The 18,282-nt window shown below is 41.8% G+C and overlaps 1 protein-coding gene across 2 annotated transcripts in view; it reads right to left on the bottom strand.

The window, feature by feature from the left end:
* Window positions 1–18,282, bottom strand: part of SORT1 (sortilin 1) — a 64,122-nt gene that overhangs the window by 25,912 nt on the left and 19,928 nt on the right. For both annotated transcript variants that reach the window (XM_032422021.1, XM_032422024.1), the window contains exons 2-6: window positions 17,235–17,294; window positions 15,704–15,777; window positions 6,145–6,247; window positions 5,456–5,620; window positions 1,691–1,764 (exon numbers count right to left, since the gene is read on the bottom strand). In XM_032422021.1, coding sequence (XP_032277912.1) covers window positions 1,691–1,764; window positions 5,456–5,620; window positions 6,145–6,247; window positions 15,704–15,777; window positions 17,235–17,294 — 476 coding nt within the window. The remainder of the gene's footprint in view (window positions 1–1,690; window positions 1,765–5,455; window positions 5,621–6,144; window positions 6,248–15,703; window positions 15,778–17,234; window positions 17,295–18,282) is intronic.

Raw genomic sequence — 18,282 nt, 5'->3', positions numbered from 1 at the left:
GTTATCTTATATTTAGACACTAATCAAAGAAATAAGTTACAAAAGTAAAAAGTATTATAGGAGATACAAAATAAAATACCATTTAAAAATAAATTTTTAGGGTTTTTTTTTTTTAAAGATTTTAAAAATTTTTTAAGTAATCTCTACACCCAACATGGGGCTCGAACCCACGACCCTGAGATCAAGAGTTGCACGCTCTACCAACTGAGCCAGCCAGACAGCCCTAAACGTTTAGTTTTAAAGATGAGTTTTCAGTTTGTTTCTTTTGGCTTTATTGAGGTATAACTGACAAATACCATTCAGAGTGCACACTGTGGTGATTTGATATACATACATCAAGGTGAGTTGTAATGACCAAAATTTACTATAGTCTTACTTGAACATACCCTATATACTTTAGGTCCATCGAGAGTGAAGCAACTTATTAACTTAGTTCCTTTAAAAATGACTTCCTTCCTGATAAGACCATATAAGGCACAAACACAATTCGTGAAAATAACACAGACCGAATGCTGACGTAGCCTGTGTGCCACAGCCGGGCTGCACGGACCTCATTTTATCAGCAGTACCTGGGAAAAGGCCACTTTAAGCAGTATTTTTGTTAATATTGTAATTTCAGGAGATATATTTGGCAATGTCTCTATTACACATCTCCCTGACTCCCTAAGTAGAGGACATTAAATATTAGATTCTTCCTTGGGACTAAGGGTCATGTTCATGAACACCAAGCATACGACACTATAACACAGAGCTCCCACTGGAAGTTACTGATCCTGCACTAAAGCACCCCATCCTGTCATCGTCCCTGCCTCCATGCAGCTCTCAGCAGCGGCCCCTCATGCTGGCGGGTGCTGCTTGTTAGCACTCACGTCCCCCACCTCGGGCACCAGTCTGCTATCCACAGGGAAACTACATTCACAAATTTGCTGAAATTTGTCAAAGAGAAAGAAGAAAGAGGCTCTAAACAAGGGTGTGAGCATAATTAGAATTTTGGTGGTATGAAGGTTTTTAATTCAATTCTTGCTCCACCATCCCCCAAACTCCCCCAATAAATCTCCTTTCATAAAAGGGAAACACTAAAGCCCAGAGAGGTTAAGCCACTGACTAGCCAGTTTCGAACAAAGGTGACCTGACTCCCAAGAAAGAGCTCTTCCACTGCATCATCTCAAGCAGGCCCTGGGTGTGTGTGGGGGGCGCCGGCGGTCCCACCGAGGGAAGCGAAGGATTTTTGGTGCACAGACAGGGTGACTCCGAAGTTCTGGAAGCTCTCTAGGCTTTCTTCCTGATTCCTTGCTACATTCCGCACAACTGAAACGGATCTCTAGGTGAGGGAATATAAATCTGGGAACAGAGAAGTACGTAAGTCCCCAAATCAAAGCTGTATTTTATGCTATTCCAACTGATGTCACTATTTATGGAGAATAAACCTTTGCAGGCAGCAGCTACTCAGTCATGTGCCCTGCTTTATACTTTATATTCTAACACTTAGTGAGATTAAGTATTCTTTCCCAGTGGAATTAGAAGTTCCTCCAGGTCACGATCTGTGTCATACCCTTCCCCTTCTATCCCTTCTGGCACCCTGAAGACTACCTGGCACGTAGTCAGTGCTCAATATTTATTCATGTGACTTCTGGCAGCACTGTCAGGAAAGGTTTAGGGCTCTGCACAGATGGAGTCTTCTGTTACTCACCATTTGGCCAAACACACTGCTTTGTGGATTTCTTCCCATTTTCCCCCAAAATCCTTGGACACCCACAGGCCATTCTGAAAGATTATAAATGACTTATCAGAATTCCAGCTTTGTCCTGTGCAGCTGCTAATATGACCTTTAATAATTCATATCTAATCATTCAGGACAGTAAACACACACACTGAAGGTCCGTCCAAGCTGCCTGACACACACACACACACACACACACACACACACACACACACACACACGATGGGGGCCCCTTCAGGGTTTTAGAAGTTTAGAATAACAAATGCTCATGAATTGCCTACTGTGTGCCAGGCACTGTCCCAGATGTCACACTGGGGACACAACGACCAATAAGATACATTCCCCGCTCTCAAGGAGCTCCCGGCTTAACAAGGGGTGTGGATAAGAATTTGATACAATGTGGTAAGTTATGGAAACATGTCTCCAGGGTGAGAATAAGGAGGGGAGGGACAATGCATCAGAGATGGTTTGTGAAGACAGCTGAATTAGTATTAAATAATGAGCAGTATAACCAAAAGAAGGCAAATGGGGAGATGGGATGTTATTGCACAAATACACCCTAGTACTTGCCAAGGCGAGAGGTGATAAAACATCACAGCGTGGGCAAGGAGCTAAAAGCCTTCAGACACTGATGGAACACAAATTCCAAGGTCAGGAAAGAAGGGGCTAATGCTAGGGAGAGAGGTGAGGGCCAGCTTACAGAGGGCCCTCAGTTTTACTTTTTTTTTTTTTTTTTGAGAGAGAGAATGCACATGTGCACATGAGTACAGGATGGGTGGGTGGGGGTAGGAGGGGAAGGGGAGAGGGAGAGAGAGAATCTTAGGCAGGCTCCATGCCTAGCGTGGAGCCCAACATGGGGCTCGATCTCACGACCCCGAGATTCCCGAGATCACAGAACCTGAGCCAAAAATCAAGAGTTGGACATCTAACGGACTGAGCCACCCAGGTGCCCCTCAGTTTTACTTTTTTTAAAGGTGGAATACTTGGATGGCATTGGGAAAGATGGATTTCATACCAGAAGCAGGAAAAGTAGTGAAAAAGTAGTACCACATTAGTTCATTAAGAGTTAGTGAAGGCCTAGGGCCCCTGGGTGGCTCAGTCGGTTAAGTATCTGCCTTCAGCTCAGGTCATGATCCCGGGGTCCTGGGATCGAGCCCCGTGTCGGGCTCCCTGCTCAGCAGGAAGCCTGCCTCTCCCTCTGCCTGCCGCTCCCCCTGCTCATGCTCTCTCTCTCAAATAAATAAATAAAATCTTAAAAAAAAAAAGAAAAAGTTAGTGAGGCCCTAAACCACAGCTGTGAAGTATAGGCTCAGGAAGAATCTAGAAACTAGATTCAGTAGAACTGGAAGCTTTTTCCTGTAGGGCAGAGTATGTGTGTGTGTGTGTGTGTGTGTGTGTGTGTGTGTAATAGGGGAGCAGCAAGATAGAAATCTGAAGCCCTAGGAGGAAGCCAGAAATATGGATTTGAGAATCTTATACATAACAGGGGCAGTTACAAAGGTCAGAGTGGAAGAGATTGCTCAGAGTGAAATGAGCAGTAGGAACTTGAGGGTAGACTGGTAGGAGTTTACGAAAGAGACCAGGAAGCAATTAGAAGGTTAGAAGATAAGAAAGAAGCCAAGCAAGACAAGTTCCCAAAAGGAGAGATCGGCCAATATTTTCAAATGTAGCAGAGGCTCGGTAAAATGAAGACTGACAATGTCCATTACATTGGCAACACAAGCCTATTGGGCCCAGACCCAGTGGAGGTGGGACAGAGATGTCCTGGTACAACTGAAATTAAATGGGGCTGCTCTAGGCAGAATTTACCTACAGTGCTCTTCCACTCTCACCCACCATTCTTCCTTCTGTAACTCTTTCCTCCTCTGATAACATTCACCTCCCAGCATTTCTAATTTACCTAATTCTACTTGGAAATAGGAAAGAGTCTGGTATCACCTATTTGCACTTTAATACACATTGGTCCATCTTCTCGACCCTGATTTTTAAAAAATATTTTCTTTATTTATGTGAGAGAGAGAGTAAGTGCAGGGGGGAGGGGGAGAGAGAGAATCTTAAGCAGACTCCACACTCAGCATGGAGCCTGATGCGGGGCTCAATCTCACGACCCTGAGATCACGACCTGAGCCGAAATCAAGAGTTGGATGCTTAACTGACTGTGACACCCAGGCGCCCCAGCCCTGATTATTTTTACTTCCAACTTTCCCTTAACTGGAAGAAATTTGAGGTATAAAAGCAGACTGGGGCTACCTCCTCCTGAGGATAGCATTTCAATAATCTTAAGACACTTGGTAATGGCGATGGGGTAGTCAAAAGGGGGATTGGTGATTCTGTCCATTCCTCTGGGGGTCTCTTTGCTCCCTTGAAGGGCCTATAGCTCCAGCTTGCTGGAGGCCAACTTCCTGGAATTGTTGCTTTAAGATCTGAAGCCTACCCAGCAGGCCAGTTTCCTTCCTCTGGCCTCCTTTGGCTAAACTTAACTTTGACCTCCTTGAGTCTTCCAGCCTTCCCTTTGCTCAAAGATCTGCACAGAAGGCCCAGAGCCCAGATGGCTCTTCGAGTACCCTTCACCCTCCCTGTGCCATCCCTTTGCTCAGCCCGACTTGTCCACATTGATGATCCAGTTTTTGTCCCCACAATGGTCACCACAGCAATGGCTCTCAAATTTTAGTGTGCAGACTCAGCTGGGAAGGTTGTTTTGTTTTGTTTTTAAGATTATTTATTTATTTATTTGACAGAGAAAGACACAGCGAGAGAAGGAACACAAGCAGGGGGAGTGGGAAGGGGAGAAGTAGGCTCCCCGCTGAGCAGGGAGCCTCATGTGGGGTTCGATCCCAGCACCCTGGGATCATGACCCGAGCCGGCAGACACCTAACAACTGAGCCACCCAGGCGCCCCTCAGCTGGGAAGGCTGTTAAAAATACTAGCCAACTCAAAACCAAAAGTCACTGATGGACTATGTCTGGATCGGGGCCTACAAACTGCATATTACATGAGTCTCCCAGGGGTTTCTATCTGATATTGCTGGTCAGGAGACCACACTCTGAGAAATAAGATGAGAAAGAGCCCATGTAAATGTAAAGTATAATTATGATTATCATAGTCTAACAACTCAGCCACTTTGGGTCCTTAAAATCCATGGGAAAGGAGACTGGTCCTCCAGGAAAGGAAAAGTGAAACGTGCTCCCCAGAGAACTTTCAGAAGAGAGGTGGGAGGGTTAGGGAGGGACACAGGTTTCTGGGGACAGTATAGGAATGTGGTAGGCGATGCAGAGATTTAAAACTCTGGATATTTAAAACAGGAGTATCAAAGACAGAAATCAGTATGCTTTATATACTGGGAACCAACAAAAAAAAGTTATGAAGATGTGGTTTGGCCATAGGAAAGAAACAACACCATCAGGAGTTTGACAATTTATGGTTGTCCCTTGAAGCACAAGAATGATTACATTAAACTGTTTTCTAGTTCATTACTCTGAAAGCACACCACATCTATTCACTTAAAAAAACATATAATGACAGCTAAATATCATACTTGTCTGGAACAGATAGCACATGAAAATCATGCCCTTTACCAAATTGGAAAAAAATGCAAAAAATACGTAATTCATGCCTTAAGAAGTCACTAGAAAGCAGTCCAATATAAAGGCATGTCCTACAGGATTCTTTTAAAAGAGTATATTTTGAGCCTATAAAAACGTGAAAAAGCAAGACAAGCTCCTCAACTATACTTACTTCAGTGCTGAGGGCTAAAAGATAATCAGAATTCTGAGGGCTATACATCATCTGAGTCAGAGGATGGAAAGGGAGATTGGTCTGAACAAAGTTCTTGGCAAAATCTGATGATCTGAAGATTCTTCCTCCATGACTTCCTCCAGACACCTCTGCTGTTAAAATCACCTGATTAGGAAGAAAAAAGTTCAGAGTCAGAGTGTAATACTATAAAAGCACAGAAGTTTTTACACCATTTCCACCAGATATTCGTTAAGAAAATTCCAAAAGTAGGAAGTTATAAAAACAGATTAGCTGGTGTACTGCACTCCTCAAGTATTAGTCTTATAACAAATATTATCCTGAATTGAAATAGTGCATCATAACTGTGAATTTAGCCTGCTCAGTTTGAGATTAGCTAGTTGCCCAAAGACTAAAATGTTGTTCTGCAGATTATACATCATGACGCCAAAAAACCGCTACGTAATTACAAAGAGTTTGGCTGGATCTTGGACAGGGACAAAAAAAAAAAAAGAACCTGTGTGCTGAATTCCATTCTTTTATGAACAGCACTACATTATGTTTAATTTTAAAATGAACTAATAGCAAACTAAATATATTGCTGTATACAACTGGACCATTCCAACATTATTATCTGACAGCCCTGCGCGTGGTATCAAGCACAGCTTCATGTGTGTATGAATGAGTCTTACCTTTCCAGAATTCTCAGGACCAATAGCCATGCCAAACTCAGTCCGAATGAAGGTGTTATTGATGAGATTTGTAATATCCTTAAAGTTCTTTCCATAGTCCTCACTGAGAGGAAGAAAAGCAAGACAAATTTAGAATGTAGTGGTCAAGGACACTGCTGGGGCTCCTGTCTGGCTTCATTATCCCTTCCCACTGGCTCTGTGGAGGCGCTCACCACCCTCCCCTGAACAGTTACCTGCCTCAGGGGAGTAGATTCCGTCTCTAGCTCCAGTGGTGGGCCTGATTAGTCTGAAGGAAATTCTACCCCCTCACCGGTGATGGGGTCAGAAATGGGGAGTGACCCAGGTTGAGCCAATAAGACAAAAGGGGGAAATTTGGGGTCTTTGAGCAAATACAATTTCTTTATACTTAAGATACCCGCCTGACAAAATGATCTGTCTTCCTTTAGACTAGTGGTTCTCAATCAGTGTATTTTTGCGAGCCACCCCTCACCGCCACCACAGGCATTTGGCAATGTCTGGAGACATGATTATCACAACCCAGGGGTGAGATGCTACTGGCATCTACTGGGTAGAGGCCAGCGATGCTGCTAAACATCCTACAATGCGCAGTTTCACAAGAAAAAAATATCTGACCCCAAGTGTCAATAATAGAGAGGCTGAGAAACCCCAACACCGCAGTGAAGACAAAGCAAAAAACTGCTACAGGCATTTTGGCACAATGAGAACACAACTTGAAAAATAAGCCAACAGAAGTGGAGAGAACTGCTGAGGGAATTCTGGAATTTCAGAGAAGCAGAGCCTATGACACTGGGTTGAACTAACACTGAAGCCCATCCTTCTCCTGTATTTAGTTATGAGCCATTAATTCCCTTATTGTTTAAGCTAGTTTGAGTTGGGATGTCTGCTAACTGTAGCCAAAGGCTTCCAACCTAATCTAGTCACGCACAGTACTAATGATAAAGCTGCAAACGAAGGAGCAGGAGTCCTGAGGTCCCCCCACTCCCAGAGGCTGCCGTACCAGGCACCAGTGTCTACCGTGTGCAGTGCACAAAACACAGCTAGGGAAAACAAACAAACTTAATCTCATCTCTTGGGTTGTCAAAGCTTTTCCCAAAAGTTCATTCCAACAGTATTTTTGAGAGGTATTCAATTTCATGTTTAGATTCTGAAAACTAAAAGCAAAAAAGTCAGTAGCTACCTACCTCTGATGGGTTTCATACTGTGTGCAGTCTGCTAAAACATGATATAGAATGCAACATCTTAGCAGTCATGAAACCTAAATGTTCATCAGTGAAGACCACTGTGTGTTGCAAGTTAGTTGCCCAGTGATAAATGGTCTTCACTGATAGAATATAGGACTTAATAAATGGTACAATTTTGGTAGCAGCCTCAACAAATAATCACAGAACCACAGAACATGAGAGATGCAAGGGACTGAGGAGAACATCTTGTCCAACTCCCTCACCTCACAGATGAGGAGGTTCGAGAGGAGGCAATTTGTCAAAAGTCAACCAGTTAATTAAGGGCAAAATTCTCAGTCTCATACTAGAGGCAACTTTTAATTACTTGTGAGGAGTTTTTCTCTTACAACCTGTAGACTTCCACGATCTTCCAGGGCTTGTGGCTTGGCGGTAGAGATGGGCTAAGAGGAAGTTGGAGGCAGACAGGAAGGCAGTGTCTCTGAGTGTTTGCATAGGTCCCTGACAGTATGCTAAAGCAAACTACACACGGCTTGAAGTTGTCTGAAAGACTCTTCCTCAACAAAATAGGGATTAGGCACCACCCAACTGATTCTTTACTACCCTTTCCGTGGCTTTGGAGTACAAAACGCTTATCTTCCGGATAGCAGGTCAAAGGGATATGCACAAACAATTCCCTAGCTCCACAATGTACATATCCTCAATCGCTCAGACAACCATCTAAAGGGGTGTGTAGTGACTTGCTTATCACCAGCTTACAAATCTCCCCTCCTTCATGACATCCCCAGGGAACCTCCACAAACCTGTTGGCAAGCCTGCTTGCTTTTTAAGAACTTGGCACAACAAACACATCCCTGCCCTTCAGAAAAAGCAAGCAACATGAGCAAAACAAAAAATCATCTGCGACAACACTACTTTAGCCACTTAAAAAGACAGGTGGAGAACAATGGACTAATATCGACCTGCTGGGATTTATGTAGGGTTCTGTTAAGGCCACGCAAGGCCAAGGAAAAAATTTTAATATAACGCTTTATTTTAAAGTAGCTTTATTTGGGGCGCCTGGGTGGTTCAGTTGGTTAAGCATCCAACTCTTGGTTTCAGCTCAGCTCATGATCTCAGGGTCGTGGGACTGAGCCCTGCATAGGGCTCCACGCTCAGTGCACCTGCTTGAGATTCTTTCCCCCTCCCTATTGCCCTCCCTCTGCTCCTGCCCCTGCTTGTGTGCTCTCTTTCTCTCTAAAATAAATAAATAAATAAATAAAATATTTTTAAAAGGTAGCTTTATTTTCTATCCGCACATAACATACATCATGAAGAGGAAATCAATGCAACATCTTGAAAAATAAATCTACTTTTCAAAATCCGTAAGATAATTAATAATGTCATAAACAGCAGTCAAATGATAAGTAAATCCTGTGAAACCATCTGCTTTAGAAACAAGTCTTTTGAATAAAAAATAACCAATTTCCGGTTGCCAAAAATAAATGATCACTTATGCATGTATTTGTGCTGTAAACATGCAAAAGAATATGCATATACTTGCAGCTGAAGAAAAGTGTTAAAATACAAATATTTTCAGAATAGAACCCAATATCCCCAAAGAACAAGAAAGATCTAGACATTAAAAAAAAATAAATGAAAAAAAAAAGTAATCTCACATAGGACTTTTAGTAAGACAGAGCATCAAAATTCCTAGTAGGATGAAGCACTCAAAAGGGGTTTTTCCAGAAGACTCACATATTGACACTCAACCCAAATGTCAATACTCAAAAATTATATCCTTGTTTTTGAGGACTTTCCATTTATAATATATTGGAACTTGTATACCAGGCATCTGAACTAAAGACATTTAATGAAAAGTAACAGTATGAGGGGCGCCTGAGTGGCTCAGTTGGTTAAGCGGCTGCCTTCGGCTCAGGTCATGATCCCAGGGTCCTGGGATCGAGCCCCGCATTGGGCTCCCTGCTCGGTGGAGAGCCTGCTTCTCCCTCTCCCTCTGTCTGTCGCTCTGCCTACTTGTGCTCTATCTCTGTTAAATAAATAAATAAAAATCTTTAAAAATAAAAAAAAAAAGAAAAGTAACAGTATGAGAGTTTTACAGTATCTCAGATAATCTTACATTTTATTTTTCTCAACAATCAAACAAGCACATGGGGCGCCTGGGTGGCTCACTCAGTTAAACATCTGACTCTTGATTTCAGCTCAGGTCATGGTCTCGGGGTTGTGAGGTCGAGCCCCAAGTCAGGCTCCATGGAGCCTGCTTAAGATTCTCTCTCTCTCCCTCTGCCCTCCCCACTCAGGCACGTATGTGCACACTCTCTTAAAACAAACAAACAAACAAGCATAGATATTCTTGTTTGGTTGGCTTTCAGGCCTAACCATTTCTGTTTCTTTAGTTCATTTTTGCCATGATTAAGTTGTTATAAATTGCAACATAAAAGCAGCAAGGATGATAACAAACTTAAAAAAAAACCCCAAAACAAAAAACTACTCTCCTGCAGTTTTCACTAATCAGGAAAGCTTATAGAGTAGATCCTTATTGTTCCTAGATTCCATATTTGCAAATTTGACAACTCACTCACAAATGTATTTGTAACCCTTACTCATGGCACTTTTGCAGTCATCTGCAGGCATGCACAGAGTGATGAACATTTAAGGAACCCAGCTCAGGTCCAATAAGGGGATGCTCAGCCTTCTTGTTGCAGCTCTGTCTTCTTCACAGTATATTTAGTGCCGTGCATTTTGCACTTTTGTGTTTTTTGTTGTTGATTCCACTGTTTCGAACAGCACCTGAGCACAGTGTTAGAGGGCTAGTGTTCCTGAGTACAAGAAGGCTTTGATGTGCCTTATGGAAAAAATATGTGAGTTAGATAAGCATCTTCTGGGCATGAGTTATGAGCTCAGTGTTAATGAATCAACAAGATACATTAAATAAGTTGTCTTTCAACAGAAATGCACATAAAACAAGATTATGTACTGATCAATGAACAAAAATGAATGCTGTGAGCAGAGGTTTGCGGGAGCTGAAATCTTTCTTTCTTTCCCCTGGGAGCAATGGTTTTGTACTCGCCAATTCAGGGTACACGGGGACTCTGCAGAACAACGACAACTGTACTGAGGCTTCCAGTTAAAAGACCAACAGGGAGAATGTGTCTTATTAAAATGTGGCAACATAACAGCAGACCTGAAATCACAGACTGACCAGTAAAATGGGCAGAATTTGAATTCACTTTAAGCTGAACTCCCAGGACTTCAGTTTCTCTCTCTTTTTTTTTTTTACCCCCACTGTCTAATACTACCTTATGTCTTTTTATTTTAATATTTAATTCTGTTCTATTCTTACTGAAAACAGGATACATGTTTTCTGGAGAAATTTTGAAAACACAAGTGGGAAAACAAAGGGGGTAAGATATTGTGACTAATAAGAAGGAACATGAGTATGTATCCAGTGTCCCTATTTTGCTTTAGTTGACAAGGCAATTTTAATATGTATTTTCATGGGAATATCTCCTAAATGATGAAAACCACCTAGTTTCATGTTTTTATATGCCCTAAGCTTGTAAAAGTGAAGCTGTAGTAAAAATGCATCATGCATTTTAATAAACTTTTTCTTTAAGAAAAAAAAAAGCAGTAAAATATATTTTGTAATGGAATTTATGCTAACCTTATAACTAAAATATGCAGTCATTATTAATAATCTACTGCAGTGAAAACCAAGCATATATCATTAAAAAGGCTGTCATACAAGATGTCTTGGAGAAGCCAGTTTATTTTTTATTTTTTTTAAAGATTTTATTTATTTATTTGACAGAGAGAGAGTGCGCACAAGCAGGGGGAGCAGCAGAGGCAGAGGGAGAAGTAGGCTCCCCGCTGAGCAGGGAGTCGGTTGTGGGACTCCATCCCAGGACCCTGACATCATGACCTGAGCTGAAGGCAGATGCTTAACCGACTGAGCCACCCAGGCACCCCGAGAAGTCATTTTACTATGCTTTGCTTTAATATCTGTTGATACCTTTACATTAACTTCTTTTTTTTTTTTACCTCAAGAAACATCCTTAAAAATTTACATTGACAATGGAATAAAATCTAACGTCAAATTTAGTCATCTCAAGATGCCCTTACTAATTTCCAAAAGTTGAACGACTGTCAACAGGGAATAAAAATCACAAATAAAATAGCAGTTTTTTTTTTTAAGATTTATTTATTTATTGGGGGGAGGGGCAGAGGGAGAGGGAGAGAGAGAATCTCAAGCAGACTCCCCACTGAGCGCAGAGCCGGAGCAGGGGCTCGATCTCACGACCCTGAGATCACGACCTGGGCCAAAATCAAGAGTTGGACACTTAACCAACTGAGCCACCCGGGTGCCCCAAAATAGCAGCAGTTTTGTGGTAACTGGGTACAGAATTTTGATGTAGAATAATGCTTCCATGTGTTTAAGTTGATCTTACAATGAAAAGTTAAACTCAAGAGGCCATCAAACAAAAGCGTGCAAAACCTCTTTCAGTTGCCAAAACCCAAATTATCATCTTAATCATAGGTATAGTTTATTTCCTTTTTAATTTCACATTTGAAAGAGGCAGATGTACTTTACAATCCATTATATAAATTATTCCTTAACAGAGGATCAAATTTAAAGCTATTCTAATATAACTCCTTTAAATTGAAGATATTAATATATTATTCAATTTTTCCTAATCATCAATGCAGAGGGACGTTATTTATTATTTCCCCAATCTTCCCACAATTCCTTTTTTTTTTTTAAATGTTTTATTTATTTATTCATGAGAGTCAGATAGACAGAGAGAGAGAGAGAGGCAGAGGCAGAGGGAGAAGCAGGCTCCCCGCCTAGCAGGGAGCCTGATGCGGGACTCGATCCCAGGACCCTGGGATCATGACCTGAGCCGAAGGCAGACGCTTAACCATCTGAGCCACCCAGGCGCCCCTCCCACAATTCTTTTTTATAACCTAAAGATCAAAGTACATTTCCCTCTAACTTGGCGTAGGTAACAGACACAACTTTCTTCTACCCCTGTGAGCCTCTGAGCCGTAAGACTCAGAACAGTTGGCATGTGATCAAGTGTCTTTTATTTGATTCCCAAATGAACCTTTGACCACATAAGATTTAGTACAGAAAGATAATCCGATAAATAATATAATCGTTGAGAGCTGTGAAAAACAGAAGAGTCTTCGGAGTGGATTCAACAGGCTTTTATTTTATTTTTCAGTTGCGCAACCTCATCATGTTCAGGACTCCTCTTAATCAACCTGCCCCCTCCCCTCTGAAGCACCACGTGCCCCTTGACTGGCGGGCCAACAACATGAGTCCCTTCAGAGTGGCCAGGCCAGCCCAGTGGGAGAAGCAACGAGGCCTATTTACAGTTTCCACCTAAACTCTGGAGAAGGTCTCACTTCACAGCAGGGAGGAAAGAATTAATATTCAAAATGACCTTGGCCAAAACAATAAACAACCAAACAAGAACCCTGCTGTGTGACAGGACACAGAAGCTCAGTCACATGAAACTACATGAGAAACAAATAGGATTGCTCTCTAGTAAACTGTGTGTTAGGGGTTTCTCACAAGACTAGACAAATATAGGATGGAAAGGGCTGAGTCAGATGCTGGTCGGTATTTTAACAGTAACACTTAGTGATACTGCTTTTGTTTTGTTTTTGGCTGTCTTCAAGTAAGCATAGAATTGAAAAGTAAAAGGATGGGAAAAAGAGTCATGAAAACACATTTCATTCCCCCCTGGGTATGACTCATGAACCTGTCAGGTCCAGTTCTAGCCACACGCTTCAAGAGCAGTATAGAGAAAAAAAAGTGAATTCAGAAGGCAAGCAAGAAAGTGACCGAGGCAAGAGATACAGAAGTTAATTCAATCTGGAGAGGGAAGAGTTTAGTAAACAGCCTTCACAACAGGTAGGGATCCATCAGAGAAGAGGTAGGTTTTCATCTGCTACTAAAAAATGAATTGGAAATTAGCATCTTCTACGATGCAAACATGGGTGATATTTATCACAGCAGCATTAGTAATACTGAAAACATCAGCTACAACCAAAGTGTCCCCGAGGATAGTGATTAAGTAAGTTCTGTTGATGTAACAAAATCGATGAGTTACTAGCAGAGGGGATATGAAAACTACCATGGTATGACCACTCACCAAGCGGAATGCATATAGGCTGTAACACCAGGCGTTAGTAATACTTGCATACCAGCAGGGGCAAGGGTATATGTGCATCTGCAGAAGCCATGGAAGCATCTGGGGGCAGGCAATCACTCTTCACCAGCTGGCCCAAGGGCTCTCAAATTCCTTTAACAACTGGCACAGCAGCGCCAGCAAGGCTGGCTACATGCCATCTAGGCCCACCACGTTCTTACTCCACGCCAGCCACTGCAAAGCATAACCTGCAAAGGCTCTGTGGTGACCACTGTTACCATCTTTCTCTTACAGATGACAAAAAACTTAGGGAGCTTAAATGACTTGTTCGAGTTCATTCTGCTCGCAAATGACAGTGCCGAGATTCAATCCCAGGCCTGTTTGCCAACACAGTCTGGCAACTTTACCCTGGACCACGCTGCTTCCCAAGACTATGTAGCCATATGAATAATATGAAAGGGAAAAATCCAGATAATAAAGTGTAAATAAGTTAGGATTACACTTTACTTTTTAGGGTGATTTTTTTTCTTTCTTTTAAAATTTCCAAATGTTGGGGCGCCTGGGTGGCTCAGTTGTTAAGCGTCTGCCTTTGGCTCAGGTCATGATCCCGGCGTCCTGGGATCGAGCCCCGCATTGGGCTCCCTGCTCAGCGGGAAGCCTGCTTCTCCCTCTCCCACTCCCCCTGCTTGTGTTCCCTCTCTCGCTGTCTCTCTCTCTATCAAATAAATAAATAAAATATTTTTTAAAAAAATAAAATTTCCAAATGTTTTATAATATGGTTGTTTTCCATAAGGAAAGATTTTATGACTGCAAGGTTTTTTGAACACTGGGAAGAGTTACTGAAGTTACAAATTTAAAAAAAAATTTTTTTCCCTCCCCAAACAGGATACTTTTCATCTATCTGAAATGCTTCAACTACTGTTCTATCTGAATAAACAAAATCACCTATAAATTATACCCCTTTCTAGCACTGGGACTCTATGATGCATTATCAATCTTTATCAAACAAATAAAAAATACTATCAACCTAAAAATTATAGAGAAGCCAAGGTATTCATTTATTCAATTAGTATGTACTGCTTTCCTGCTATGAGTCAGCTGTTTGGCTAGTTGGTGGAGAACTCTGAGTTAGTCAAGAACCTTGCTTTCATGGAGCGTACAGCAATTTCAAGATGGCAGTTCCTTCTTGGCCAATTTTTAAGCCAACATCACTGTGCTGAAGGGCAAGGAGCACTGGCTCCAGGCTCAGTAGCGGCAGCCAGTGATCAGGCCTACTAGGGAAGGGAGGTTGGGCTGATCCATGTCAGAGCTTCAACATGGGTTCACCCCCTCCTGGACCAAGACCGACAGTCAAAGAAGGAACCCTGAGAGAATACAATGGTTCCTGGGAGCTCCCTTGGCCCTGAGGGGCAGTTTCTATGTCGTCTGCTGGGATGTCATCTTTCTTTAGGTTCCTTGGGGGGGAAAATGGGATAGACACAAATGACTGAGAAGACAATCAGCAATTTCTGCAAGTTAGCTGGTCTTGAATCTTATAATTAAGAGAAAGAACCTACTATTTAACCAAGCTGTACCTTTGAGAAGACAACTCTAAAACCCTGTGAATGTCACAGTATAGATTATGGTTCCTGAACATACACTGCCACCATCATTACCAGTGTGAACACTGTGACGCACTTGGGTTAGGTCTGACCTGAGAACTCCCTCCTGATCGGGAAACAACCTGCTCAGAGCTCAAAATACATGTCCATTTTATTGTAAGATAAATTACATTCACTTGAAAGGTACAGTGAGGACTGTTAATTCAGGGATATAAAAACCATTTTGTGTTATTTCGGGGATATAAAAAAACTCATAATAAATAGAAAGATGGTTAAACTCTATGCTACCTTCCCACAAATAAATACCCATTTAAATGAAAAGATACAGACCCCTACGGACTCCTCCTTCATCTTCCTTTATTGTTTTGCCACTCAGTGAGGTTAGCCTAATCTCCTTGGAACTAGATCCCTTTTCATACTTCTTCAGGTTGCTAAGCAGACACTCAGTGTGCTGAGTGTGACAGTCTGGTGAAAATTTAAGATGGCTAGAAGATCCTTTAAATCAAATTTTAGACTCCATCATGTCTATAATAAAAGTAGGGAACTTACATTCACAATGTGTTACTCAGCCAATGCCCCAGCCACATGTTATGTATCTCACCTTCGATACAGCTTGGACTGTCCAAAAGTCATAATTACCAGTGGTACATGGAAGGTAGTCAAGACTAGAATGATCTGGGAAGAGACAAAAGCATGCAGTCAATAAGAAAGATAGTCCAATTACATGCTTGCATGTGATGGGATTAAATCAACATCTAAAAATTGCCAATAGCCCTGCTCTGTGGTAGCCTATACTGTAGTATCAGAAAACCAAGAAGGACCACGTTACTAGGGCCCACAATGACTCAAGATCTCAACTCATTTTGTTGAAATGGTCCCATCACATACACTTGAAGTAGTGAGGCAGAGCTAATCAACTGCACATTATAATAAAGGAAGGGTTTAACTATTTTGTATCTCTATTATTGTAAGATATTCTCAGGCAAAGATCATCCCTCTTTCTGCTTACAGAGGCTAGGATAGTATGGGTGTTCTAACAGAGGTCACTATGTCATACACATTTGCCCTTTTCTTCCTCTCCTCGCTGTTAGTTCTCCATGAAATTAATTTTTCAAATAAGTACTTTTCTAGACACAAATATGCATGAGGAACAGACTCTGATAGTAGATTAGTACAAGAGGCTATGAAGTCTCAAATAGCCATATAACAAGAAGTCTTAGAGATACCAACTATCTTAGACAAATGGATAAATCATGGAAATTGGTGCGCTACTCAAATTTTAGAAGAAACTGAGACATGGTTAAAGACATTCTACCAGAAGTTTAAAACTTAATGAAAATAAGACATTTTAACTTTCTTTTCAACACCAAAATTCTATTTCTTTTGATTCCTGATACCACCGTCATGGGCCTCAGTGCTATGATGTAGACATTACCAGAATACCAGAGCGTATGAGCTGTGGCCCCTGCCCTTGTTCAGACAGAAGGACACAGAGCTGGGCAACGCCAAGCCCGGACTCAAGACCCGAAGACCCGAGGCCACCCTTGGTGCGCCCTCCTCCTGGGAGGCTATATATACAGGGGTACACAGGGTAAGGAGTTGACAGACTCTCCCTCCATGCCGCCAGTCCTGGCACTGGCTCCCCCATGGCAGGGGAAGAGACAACAGATGGAGCTGGACAGCCGCGAGCCCACGGGCGCCACAGTCCTTCAATGCTAACTGTGGGAAAGGACACAGGAACAATACAGTTTGGAGGAAAAATGCCAAGATGTGCAATGTGCAGTTTTCTGCTGCTACACAGGGGTTTTCCCAAGTATTGTGAGGCTCCCGTCGGAGCACACGGCACTCTCCTTCCTCTTTCTTCTTCTTGCTCATCTTGATGCCAAGCAGCCGCCAAAAACTAAAAAGGTGTCTATCTTGCTATTATGGAAGGAGGTGGTCACAAGATGTTCCCAGTTCTAAAGCAAAACCAAAACAAGCACAGCTTCCTGAAAGTCTGTACTGCAAACATGCGTTTTCTGCAACGGAGGTTGGAGACCATTTCAGAAAGTAACAACATTCAGCGTTTAAACTCCTAAAATCCCCATCTTCTTCTTGCTACACTGAGTTAACAGACTCAAAATACTACTTACCCCAGTGCCATCGCCAACCCAGGACAAGGATACTGAGACACTGAGATCATCAAACACATGCTATAAGGGAAAAAAAAAAATTTATTTAGAAATGACATCTGTCTTCCGATCTCTGGCTTCCTTAAATAATTCAGAACACTATTACTTTCAAAGTAATTAAGTTCATAATTATAAGGGGGTATGAATTCCCAAAAAATCTGGGAGAGCCAGGATTGAACTACTTAACCCAAATTACAAATAACTTGGACATTTTAATTCTCTCTCATACGAAGTAAGCCAAGCAGATGAGTTTTCTTACTGCACCAGATGGGGAGATGGAATAATCTAATTGCTTTCTCCAACAGAACTAAATATAAAGATATAGAAAGTATTCTTAGGATGCTTTAAAACAAGAGATCACAGCCCACATTGACAGAAATAATTGTAACCCAATCGGCATAATTTGAATTCTTCTAGGCAGCCTTCACAGTATAGTTAATAGATGGATTCCTTTTGCTCCCAGGCTAGCTAACTCACTCAAAATGGCAAGGGACAGAAGCAAGAGTCAATGCCCTGTTTCACCTTTACATAGTGACAATGGGGGCACCTGGGTGGCTCAGTCCATTAAGCGTGTGACTCTTGACTTCGGCTCAGGTCATGAACTCAGGATTGTGAGATCAAACCCCATGTCAGGCTCTGTGTTCAGTGAGGAGTCTGCTTGAGATTCTCTCTCCCTCTGCCCCTCCCCCTGCTCTCTCTCTAAAATAACAAAGTAAATCTTTAAAAATAAATAAATAAATAAGTAAATAAATAAAATAGTGGTTGGTGATGATGATGAATTATGATAGAATTTTAGCAGTTGTGGTAAGACTGAGGAAAAAGAAAAGGGAAGGGAAAGCTGGTATATTATATCCAAGATACGGTACGCATGTTGGCATGTAGTTATAATAATCATCACAGATGCTTTAGGGTTTTGGTTTTTAAATACTTACTCTATTTACAAAATAATACATACCCATTATAGAAAATGTGGGCAATAATAGGGAGGTATAATAAAGAAAATATAAAT

This window comes from Phoca vitulina, unplaced genomic scaffold (genome assembly GCF_004348235.1).
Source record: "Phoca vitulina isolate PV1807 unplaced genomic scaffold, GSC_HSeal_1.0 scaffold2, whole genome shotgun sequence".
NCBI lineage: Eukaryota > Metazoa > Chordata > Mammalia > Carnivora > Phocidae > Phoca > Phoca vitulina.
The sequence above is the reverse complement of the archived record's forward strand: the minus strand, read 5'-3'. Positions and strand labels throughout refer to the sequence as shown.